The sequence below is a fragment of the Caretta caretta genome, chromosome 25 (genome assembly GCF_965140235.1).
Source record: "Caretta caretta isolate rCarCar2 chromosome 25, rCarCar1.hap1, whole genome shotgun sequence".
NCBI classification, from domain to species: Eukaryota; Metazoa; Chordata; order Testudines; family Cheloniidae; genus Caretta; species Caretta caretta.
In genome coordinates, this window is record NC_134230.1 from 19,977,627 (window position 1) to 19,988,739 (window position 11,113).

At 47.9% G+C, this 11,113-nt stretch overlaps 1 protein-coding gene across 1 annotated transcript; it reads left to right on the forward strand.

The window, feature by feature from the left end:
* Positions 1–5,759: 5,759 nt before the first annotated feature.
* SMIM7 (small integral membrane protein 7) lies at positions 5,760–10,704 on the forward strand. Its single transcript, XM_048830951.2, has 5 exons — positions 5,760–5,854; positions 5,978–6,019; positions 6,780–6,832; positions 8,359–8,449; positions 9,092–10,704. The coding sequence occupies exons 1-5, from the start codon at positions 5,829–5,831 to the stop codon at positions 9,105–9,107; spliced, it is 228 nt and encodes a 75-aa protein (XP_048686908.1). The 5' UTR covers positions 5,760–5,828; the 3' UTR covers positions 9,108–10,704.
* The last annotated feature ends 409 nt before the right edge of the window (positions 10,705–11,113 follow it).

Genomic DNA, 11,113 nt, shown 5'->3' on the forward strand with positions numbered 1-11,113 from the left:
CACCTCATCCCAGATAAACAATTAAAAATGAATGGCTAAAATCAGTAAACTACTGAAGCTAGGCTCTGTGGTTTCCCAGCCTAACCTATTGTGTATTATACATGTACTCAGTGCGAGAAGATACTAGTGCCTTGCACAGAACCCACGTTCCTGATCAACAAGCTGTTCTCTCATTAAAGCTCCTAGTTACATAATTCAGTTGGGCTCTGCACTTTCTCCTGACAGAAAGCCTTCCTCACACTTCCTGACACACAAGGTCAAATGGAGGCATCCTAAGGAGAGTGAATCTACCGTCAACATTCATATTTAACATTTGAATATAGCATCCTATATGCACAGGGCACTGTATATTTAACATGTATATCTAAAACCCTAGGTGTATATATATAGCCCTGCATATTTTAAACCTACTTATATAGCTCTGTTCCTGCGAAGGTGCTTAAGCACAAGCTTAATTTTAAATAGTCCTATTAATGTAATTTTGAGTAGTCCCATTAAACTTAATACGACTATACATTTAAGCAGGTGGGTAAGTCTTTGCTGGATAGGGCCTATGACATTTAACTAAGGTTACAAGACAGAAATATTTTCATGTACTTATTCAACGTAAAAGAAAAAGAATCTTTCTCTTTGAGAACATCAGCACTGTACTGTAACATCAAGAATCATCAAAGGACACATAGACATAAGGAAGAAGATGAGCTTTCATTTTTTGTGTTTCAAATAAGAGTCCAGAGTCGGTTTTGTATAGTATAAGTGACTTGGTGAAAAAGTTTGTTTCTAAATCCTCCAATTTCTAAGAGGATTAAAATGTTATCTGTTCTATTGCTGAGGGGGTCTGTGATACTATTAACTATGTTGTATGTGTCTGTAGCACTTTCCACTTGAGCAGATTACGGTGAATTAAGACTCTCAACACCCCTGGCAAATAAATATTAACTAGGGCTGTCCATTAACCACAGTTAACTCATGCGATTAACTCAAAAAAATTAATTGTGATTAAAAAATTAATCGCAATTAATCGCAATTTTAATTGCACGTTAAACAATATTCGTGGGTATTCACCCACAAAAGCTTATGCTCCAATACGTCTGTTAGTCTATAAAGTGCCACAGGACTCTTTGCCGCTGTTAAACAATAGAATACCAATTGAAATTTATTAAATATTTTTGGATGTTTTTCTACATTTTCAAATATATTGATTTCAATTACAACACAGAATACAAAGTGTACAGTCCTCACTTTATGTTATTACTTTTTATTACAAATATTTGCACTGTAAAAATGATAAACAAAAGAAATAGTATTTTTCAGTTCACCTCATAAAAGTACTGTAGTGCAATCTCTTTATCATGAATGTTGAACTTACAAATGTAGAATTATGTACAAAAAATAACTGCATTCAAAAATAAAACAATGTAAAACTTTAGAGCCTACAAGTCCACTCAGTCCTACTTCTTGTTCAGCCAATCGCTAAGACAAACAAGTTTGTTTACATTTATGGGAGATAATGCTGCCCAATTTTTATTTACAATGTCACCAGAAAGTGAGAAGAGGCATTCCCATAGGACTTTCTAGCCAGCCTTGCCATGCCAGATATGCTAAACATTCATATGTCCCTTCATGCTTCGGCCACCATTCCAGAGGACATGCTTCCATGCTGATGATGCTCGTTAAAAAAAAAAATGCTTAAATTAAATTTGACTGAACTCCTTGGGGGAGAATTGTCTGTCTCCTGCTCTGTTTCACTTGCATTCTGCAATTTATTTCATGTTATTAAAAAAAAAAAAAAAAGTGGGGGGGGTGAGAAAGCCTGGATTTGTGCTGGACATGGCCCACCTTGATTACCATGCACATTGTAGGGAGAGTGGTCACTTTGGATGAGCTATTACCAGCAGGAGAGTGAGTTTGTGTGTGTATGGGAGTGGGGGGGTGAGAAAACCTGGATTTGTGCTGGAAATGGCCCACCTTGATTATCATGCACATTGTAGGGAGAGTGGTCACTTTGGATGAGTTTGTGTGTGTGGTTTTTGGAGGAGGGTGAGGGGGTGAGAGAACCTGGATTTGTGCAGGAAATGGCCCACCTTGATTATCATGCACATTGTGTAGAGAGTTGTCACTTTGGATGGGCTATTACCAGCAGGAGAGTGAGTTTGTGTGTGGGGGGGGTGGAGGGTGAGAAAACCTGGATTTGTGCTGGAAATGGCCCAACTTGATGATCACTTTAGATAAGCTATTACCAGCAGGACAGTGGGGTGGGAGGAGGTATTGTTTCATGATCTCTGTGTGTATATAAAGTCTGCTGCAGTTTCCACGGTATGCATCCGATGAAGTGAGCTGTAGCTCATGAAAGCTCATGCTCAAATAAATTGGTTAGTCTCTAAGGTGCCACAAGTACTCCTTTTCTTTTAGTCTCAGATGATGACCCAGCACATTTTGTTCATTTTAAGAACACTGTTGCTGCAGATTTGACAAAACGCAAAAAAGGTACCAATGTGAGATTTTTAAAGATAGTACAGCCCTCGACCCAAGGTTTAAGAATCTGAAGTGCCTTCCAAAAAATCTGAGAGATATGAGGTGTGGAGCATGCTTTCAGCAGTCTTAAAAGAACAACACTCCAATGCAGATACTACAGAACCACTGAAAAAGAAAATCAGCCTTCTACTAGTGGCATCTGACTGCCAGTGGGCCATGGAGCCAGGCCCATGCTCAGAACGGGCCCCGTCCTGCTCTGCTTGCACTGTGACCTGAGACCCCGCCAGCCCACTGGCTCCCCCGCCCACCACTTGCTCTTTTCTGCCTGCCTGCCAGCTGGCAGAGGGCTCCTCTCCACCTCCTGACCCCACCCACTGGCTTCTCTCTACCTCCTGGTGGGATCCCAGGGCACCTCCAGCTCCAGGCAGTCTTTGCTTCCCACCACCTGTGGGGCCCCACCTGTCTCTCTGGAGCTGAGCTGCCTGGGACTGGTGCAGAAGCCTGGCCAGTCTCAGTCAGTGGCAGAGACAGTGTTGGGGGCTTGGCTGGGCCCCTCCAGGCAAGTGGATCCTGAGGGAGCCCGCCTGGGGCAGGCCTTAGCCTGGCTGATCATGCCACTTCCAAGGGGCCGGAGGGATTCCCCATCCCTGGACCACCCCGACTGCACTGGTGGCGCAGCCCGGAAAACACAGTCGCCTCCCAGCAGGACCAGTGAGTGCAGCTGGGCGTGGGTCTGTGGAGGGCCTGGGTGGGAGTGCTGGGCTGTGAAGATCTCTATGTGTTGGGGCACTAGGGAATGGGGTTCTGTGTGGGATGCTAGGCAATTGTGGTGGGGCTGTGGGTAGGGGGGCGCTGGACGGGGTGGTGGTGTGCAGGGTGCTATGCATTTGTGGCCGGGTCTGGGAGACACTGGGCATAGCAAATCCAGGAGGGCTCTGACTATAGGGAATCGGGAGGGTGTTCTGATGTTGGGTAGGGGGGATGTGTGGTACAGCATGGACCCAGCCCTGAGGAGAAGGAGCACGCTGGCAGCACAAGGCTGGGCAGGCCATTGTGCATCTGGTAACTGCCGGTTTGTAAATAGTGCCCTCACACTGGGCTGGGCAGAGCGGGGCCACCCCTGCCATGCCATGACCCTAGCCGGCCCAACCCCCCCGCACCATGCTCCATTGCCCCCATGGGGGCCCACAAAAAGTTAATCCAGCCCTGCTCAGATGATGAAAATAAACATGCATCAGTCTGCACTGCTTTGGACTGTTATCGAGCAGAACCTGTCATCAGCATGGACGCATGGCCTCTGGAATGGTGGATGAAGCATGAAGGGACATAAGAATCTTTAGGGCATCTGGCATGTAAATATCTTGCGATGCCGGCTGCAGTAGTGCGAACGCCTCTTCTCATTTTCAGGTGACATTGTGGACAAGAAGCAGACAGCATTATCTCCTGCAAATGTAAACAGACTTGTTTATTTGAGTGATTGGCTGAAGAAGAAGTAGGACTGAGTTTTACATTGTTGTAGGCTCTAAAGTTTTACATTGTTTTATTTTTGAATGCAGTAATTTTCTGTGCAAATTCTACACTTGTAAGTTCAACTTCCATGATAAAAAGATTGCACTACAGTATTTGTATTAAGTGAATTGAAAAATACTGTTTCTTTTGGCTTTACAGTACAAATGTTTATAATAAAAAATAAATATAAAGTGAACACTGCTCACTTTATATTCTGTGTTGTAATTGAAATCAATATATTTGAAAATGTGGAAAACATTCAAAAATTTATATAAATGGTATTTTATTATTGTTTAACAGTGTGATTCATTTTTTTAAGAGCTTGACAGCCCTCATATTAACCCTTGATAATCAATTAGGGGAAACTGAAATACAGGGAGGGGAAGTGAGATACTCAAGGCATGTTAAGGAGGACTTGTGGCACCTTAGAGACTAACAAAATTATTTGAGTATAAGCGATGAAGTGAGCTGTAGCTTACGAAAGCTTATGCTCAAATAAATTTGTTAGTCTCTAAGGTGCCACAAGTACTCCTTTTCCTTTTGTGGACACAGACTAACACGGCTGCTACTCTGAAACCTGTCAAGGCATGTTGGTAGCAGAGCTGGCAATAGAACATGAGTCCTAATTCCCACTCCTGAGCTTTAACCACTAGTCCATGTTTCCCTCTGTAATTAACCCAGGTTAGCCAATATGGGCTAAAGATTTAATTCCTCACATTCAACATGTGCATCTTCCTTCCTCTAATTCTTCCCCGGTTCTTCTGTCCTTCTGCAACTGGGCTGGGGTTGGGCGGGAGACCAGGACTCCTGGGTTCTACCCTCGGGGATGGGAGGGGGAAGGGTGTAGGATGCTATGCCCAGCCCGGGGGAAGGCCGAGGGGACCAGGACTCCTGGGTTCTATCCCCAGGGATGGGAGGGGGGAAGGAGGACTCTGGGCTCCATGCCCAGCCCGGGGGAAGGCCGAGGGGACCAGGACTCCTGGGTTCTATCCCCAGGGATGGGAGGGGGGAAGGAGGACTCTGGGCTCCATGCCCAGCCCGGGGGAAGGCCGAGGGGACCACGACTCCTGGGTTCTATCCCCAGGGGTGGGAGGGGGGAAGGAGGACTCTGGGCTCCATGCCCAGCCCGGGGGAAGGCCGAGGGGACCACGACTCCTGGGTTCTATCCCCAGGGGTGGGAGGGGGGAAGGAGGACTCTGGGCTCCATGCCCAGCCCGGGGGAAGGCCGAGGGGACCAGGACTCCTGGGTTCTATCCCCAGGGATGGGAGGGGGGAAGGAGGACTCTGGGCTCCATGCCCAGCCTGGGGGAAGGCCGAGGGGACCAGGACTCCTGGGTTCTATCCCCAGGGGTGGGAGGGGGGAAGGAGGACTCTGGGCTCCATGCCCAGCCCGGGGGAAGGCCGAGGGGACCAGGACTCCTGGGTTCTATCCCCAGGGGTGGGAGGGGGGAAGGAGGACTCTGGGCTCCATGCCCAGGCCGAGGGGACCAGGACTCCTGGGTTCTATCCCCAGGGGTGGGAGGGGGGAAGAAGGACTCTGGGCTCCATGCCCAGCCCGGGGGAAGGCCGAGGGGACCAGGACTCCTGGGTTCTATCCCCAGGGGTGGGAGGGGGGAAGAAGGACTCTGGGCTCCATACCCAGCCCGGGGGAAGGCCGAGGGGACCAGGACTCCTGGGTTCCACCCCGACTCTCTCCCAGGGGTACCCTACCGAGAGTCCCCACCGCGAGCAGACAGGCCCCGCCCCCTGTACCGCCCCCTAGCGGCAAAGCCAGGAGGTCTCGGCGCAAGGACTGAGCTGGAGCCGCCCTTTCCGGTTCCGGGTCCGGTCCGGAAGCCGCCGCGATGATCGGGGACCTGCTGCTCTGCGGGTACCGGGGCGGGATACCGGGCCCGGGGCCGGGGCGGGCGGGAGTCCCCGGAGAGCGCCCGGCTCCCCGGCCGCTCGCACCCGCTCTAACCCGCTCTCTCTCTCTCTCTCCCTCCCCCCTTAGGACGCTGCTGATGAACGCCGGCGCCGTGTTAAACTTCAGGCTGTGAGTGGGGCGGGGGGCGGATCGGGCCCTCCCGTAACCAGCCGCTGAACGGACCGCCGCTGGGTCCTCTCGGCCCCCGGCCCGGGTGCCCGCGGCTGCCCCGCTCGCCGGGCCGGTGCTGCCCTCCTCCGGCCCGGGTGCCCGCGGCTGCCCCGCTCGCCGGGCCGGTGCTGCCCTCCTCCGGCCCGGGTGCCCGCGGCTGCCCCGCTCGCCGGGCCGGTGCTGCCCTCCTCCGGCCCGGGTGCCCGCGGCTGCCCCGCTCGCCGGGCCGGTGCTGCCCTCCTCCGGCCCGGGTGCCCGCGGCTGCCCCGCTCGCCGGGCCGGTGCTGCCCTCCTCCGGCCCGGGTGCCCGCGGCTGCCCCGCTCGCCGGGCCGGTGCTGCCCTCCTCCGGCCCGGGTGCCCGCGGCTGCCCCGCTCGCCGGGCCGGTGCTGCCCTCCTCCGGCCCGGGTGCCCGCGGCTGCCCCGCTCGCCGGGCCGGTGCTGCCCTCCTCCGGCCCGGGTGCCCGCGGCTGCGCCGACTGCAGAGGGGAGTCGTGTCCCCCCTGCCTTATGGCACCTTCAGCACCAGCCGGGGTCTCCACCCTCCCAGTCACTCCTGGCAGGCTGCTGTCCCCCAGGGCTCTGGTGGGTCGCACCACGTTCAAACTCTTGTTAGGTTAATTGTCTGGTCCCAAACCCTATGGACTCCCGCCTAGGGCTGGTACTGGCAGTGAGTGTCTGCTCCCAGCAATGTGGAAATAACTCCTGTGTCCCTGCAGGAAGAAGAAAGACGCTCAGGGCTTCGGTGAAGAGTCTAGGGAGCCAACTACGGGTAATAGGCTCAATGAGTGAACACTTCGTCTGGGACTCTTAGGGCATGGCTACACTTGCAGATGTAGAGCGCTTTGGGTTAAACCAGCCTTCGGAGAGCGCAGTAGGGAAAGCGCTGCAATCTGTCCACACTGACCGCTTCAAGCGCTCTGGTGTGGCCACATTTGTGGCACATGCAGCGGCATTGGGAGCAGTGCATTATGGGCAGCTGTCCCAGCATGCAAGTGACTGCACGTGCTTTTCAAATGGGGGGTGGAGTGGAGTGTGACAGGAAGTGTGTTGTGAGTATGTGGGTGGAGAGAGAGTGGGTTCTTGGGGGGCTGAGAGCATGTCAGCATTCTGTCTTGTAAGTTCAGACAGCAGCAGACCTCCATCCCCGCCCGCTGCTCTCTCTCTCACACACAGCCTTCCACACTAATGGTTGCTTTGTCTCGGAGCAGATAAGCAGCTGTCTGTCAGAAACCGAGCTTTCAAAGGGCATGTCCGCATTCCTACGGTGATTCAAAAACAATGACAAGAGTGGCTACTTGAATTAGGGGGATTATGGGGCGTTTCCAGAGGCTGATCAGAGCGCAGTAATGCAACACCTCATCCACACTGGCGCTGCGGGGGTGCAGCAAACATTATTCCACTCGCGAGGTGAAGTACCAGCAGCGCTGTAGCCACCGAGTCAGAGCGCTGTACATGCCTTGCCAGTGTGGACGGGTAGTGAGCTAGTGCGCCTGGGGCTCCTTTATTGCACTGTAACTCGCAAGTGTAGCCAAGCCCTTTGCGTGTGTAGTTTCCCTCAGTGTGGGCACTACAAAGATGGTTGTGAATGAAGCACTTTGTTCATACAGGTGGCTTCCCTCTGATTAATCAAATCTACATGGGAAACCTCTAAGACAAAAGTGCTTAACATGAACCCATTTCTGAGACACCCAAATATGAGTTCACTGATCCATCTATAGCTAGTGACTGGCTCACCAATCTCTGCTTACAACTTGCTGAACAACATTTCCCTAGGGGCTTTGCGGGCACTGCTCTTCCTCTCAGAACTGTGACTTGGAGAAGGAGTCCTAAGATTTACAGTGTACATTCCCTCCTGCATTTTTGGATACTGGCGTCTATGCTGCAGAAGAACTCAGTGCCTTTATGTGTTGATTTCCTCATTAATGTTTGTGCCTTTAAGTTGCCCCAATGTATTTATCCTCATTATGATGAATGATTGAGGTGGGAAGACCACATACTATAACATGTGGCCATGACAGCTGTCCTTTTCCTTTTTTGGAATGGGACGTGACCTACCTTCTGCTTTCTTTTCCTTGTTTTCTAGACCTTTGTGGGTGTTCGTGACAGACTAAACTAGGTGGTGGCCATCCCCTCCCAAATCTCCATTTCTCGTTTGTTTTGTCCTTTGTAACATTCAGTTTTTATTTTGAATTAACAGTCTATGACATGTTTCAGTTAATATTGAAAATGTGAAGTGTAAATGTGTGTGTCTGTATTTGCTGTATATGATAAAGGGTTTTTCCTTTGATTTTCTAGGTGACAATATCAGGGAGTTCTTGTTGAGTCTCAGGTACTTTCGAATCTTCATTGCCTTGTGGAACATCTTCATGATGTTTTGCATGATTGTGTAAGTAGAACCAGATTGGATCTCATTGCTATAATTTTTTTCTTAAGTTAGACATCTTGGTTTTGTTTCTAACTCCTCTTCTTCTGATCCTGCTGTCTTCCTTTGTTTTGGGCTGCTCTTGAGCCTCATTTGTTTCAATTTTGATCTGCAAGGAGATGTTCACTGACCTTGTTACTTAATGATAATGAAACTCGTAATGCATGATGAATTTAGTTTCTCTGTTCATCAATAAGAGATTCAACCTTGAATCTAGTGCTTCTTACCATGTGTTGCTTAAACATGTCAGTTATGTTGGAAGACCAGGGCAAATGACGTTAGTGGTGTCTTGGATGTGAAAAAACCAAACTCTCACACAGAAAAACCAACCCCTTGGGCTAGGCCAGCTTCACGGCCTTGCAGATGCCTTCATGCTGCCTCTCAAAACCCTGGATTTGAGCCTCATGCTCAGTCTCAATGGACAGGCTGGCAAAATATCTGCTAGCGTTTCACCTGTGTAGCTATATGGCCCAATGAGTGGGAAAGCAGAACTGATGCAGATATGTATTAATGTCTCTTCTGGCAGTAGTGACATTTAATTGGATGACTAGTATACAATTATACCCAATTCTCAACTACTTTTGTGTTTTCTGTTATATCTGCTAGGTTATTTGGATCTTGAAAGTCATCCAGAAACCTGTTTGGAGAGCTTTCTTTATCTGGTAACTTGGAGGAGGCTTTTGGCTGGAAACATGACCTTTCCATAAACTAAAAGACTGCAATGTTTTCAAAATATGAACAAAGAATTTTGGTCTGTTCTTTTATACAAGGGTCTAAATGTTAAAGAGATTGTAATAGATGGTGTGATTATTATGTAAATGAAAGTAGCTTCTTGTTAAATGGTGGGGAGCACTTTCATGGTTGGTAGACACACAAACTGACCCTCCTGGACCATATTTACCAAAAGTGTGGGCTGACTCTTGGGACTTACTGCATATCTTTTTTTCAACAGACCCCAATAAATATTGGACTAACAGCAAACACGTTGACCCATGTGTATACCCTCCTCTAGCTTGCCTCTATAAGAGTGTCACCTTTTAGGCCTACCAACCTTGATGCTCAAAGCAAAATTGTTCAACTTTTCTAGCCTATATAAATAACTTCTAAACGATGATGCTGGCCCAGCAACATGATGCTTGGTGAACTGTAGAACTACAACAACATCTGATGGTCACAAGAATCTCTGCTTTCAGTCGCTCCTTGCCCTCAGTCTGTTATGGCATAGTATAGGCTATTTGAGGAGCCACTGCTCTATTGTCTGAGACCAATTTTGCCATTTGTAAGGCATTTTTATAAAGTTAAGCAAAACAATGTTATATTCCTGTAATTTTAATGATTGTCAGTTTTGTATCTAACTATAGAGACCTGCGTAGCACTCGAAATATCTGGATGTCATGGGCTGCGCAATAAAGAAATAACTTATGGGAGGCGGAGAAGAATGTTGTTCACTATATCAAAGATAGTATTTGCCTGCAAACTGCCCTAGAGAATCTACCTACTGAGACAGGTAGATTTTGTGGATATGGAGTTAGCAGAGTAGAGGCCACCAGAATTATGCCTTTCTCAAGCTGGTTATAAATGTCCTTGAAGTTGAAATAATTGAGCATACAGACACTGCTACTTGTACAATTAAATTCCAGTAAAGAGGGTCCAGAATCTCAGGAACAAGCTCCAAAGAACTTGTAGGTTAAAAAAATACACATTCATCATCAAAAGAAGTAACAGGTCTTGAGATCTTAAACTAACTTCCAAGTATTATGAGAATATACACATCAGAACAGGCTGAAAAGAAAATTTTAAGAATAATTAATTCTTCAGTCTTTTTTTCTTTCTCTTCAGGCTTTCCAAGTTATGTGGTAAAACAGCATTTAAGTAAACATTTAATTTAGGCCTAAGGGAGTGATTGTACGTCAGCATTGTACTTGCTGTTAGTGCGCTGTCTTCTTACTAGCAGTTACAATAGTCACATTTCTTTCATGCAAAAGTGCTAAATGTAATTAAGGTTTTTATAGCTTCTGTAATTTAAATATCAATTAAATGATCTGTTTTTATCAGTTGATATGTAATATGCATGTTCTAGATTCATAGCACACATCTAAGATAGTTACCAAATTTAGTGTAATCAGACTTCTTAAATCAGTGTTGGTGATTGTGTATGTGTAAATTGTTTATCTTCCAAACCAGTACTGGAGGTTTCAATAAAAATGGCTCAGATTATACATCCCTGTTGAGCTCTGGTGGATAATATATAAATGGATTTGAAGAGAGTAGTTTTATTTTTAGAGTGTTAAAGCTGCTTGGTACTCTGTTAGTTCCTAGTAGAGTCAACTAGCAAGGGCCAGGTTTCAGAGTACAGGTTTCAGAGTAACAGCCATGTTAGTCTGTATTCGCAAAAAGAAAAGGAGTACTTGTGGCACCTTAGAGACTAACCAATTTATTTGAGCATTAGCTTTCGTGAGCTACAGCTCACTTCATCGGATGCATACTGTGGAAACTGCAGAAGACATTATATACACAGAGACCATGAAACAATACCTCCTCCCACCCCACTCTCAGAGTAAGCTTTTGTGAGCTACAGCTAACTTCACTGGAAGCTTACGAAAGTTTTATGCTCAAATAAATTTTAGT

What these genes read in the sequence shown, in the direction of transcription:
- SMIM7 (XM_048830951.2), top strand. Translation starts at nt 5,829, where the DNA reads ATGATCGGGGACCTGCTGCTCTGCGG. An exon ending in GCCGTGTTAAACTTCAGGCT is followed by an intron (nt 6,020 to 6,779) that starts GTGAGTGGGGCG and finishes GTGTCCCTGCAG; the next exon opens with GAAGAAGAAAGACGCTCAGG. An exon ending in GTCTAGGGAGCCAACTACGG is followed by an intron (nt 6,833 to 8,358) that starts GTAATAGGCTCA and finishes TTGATTTTCTAG; the next exon opens with GTGACAATATCAGGGAGTTC.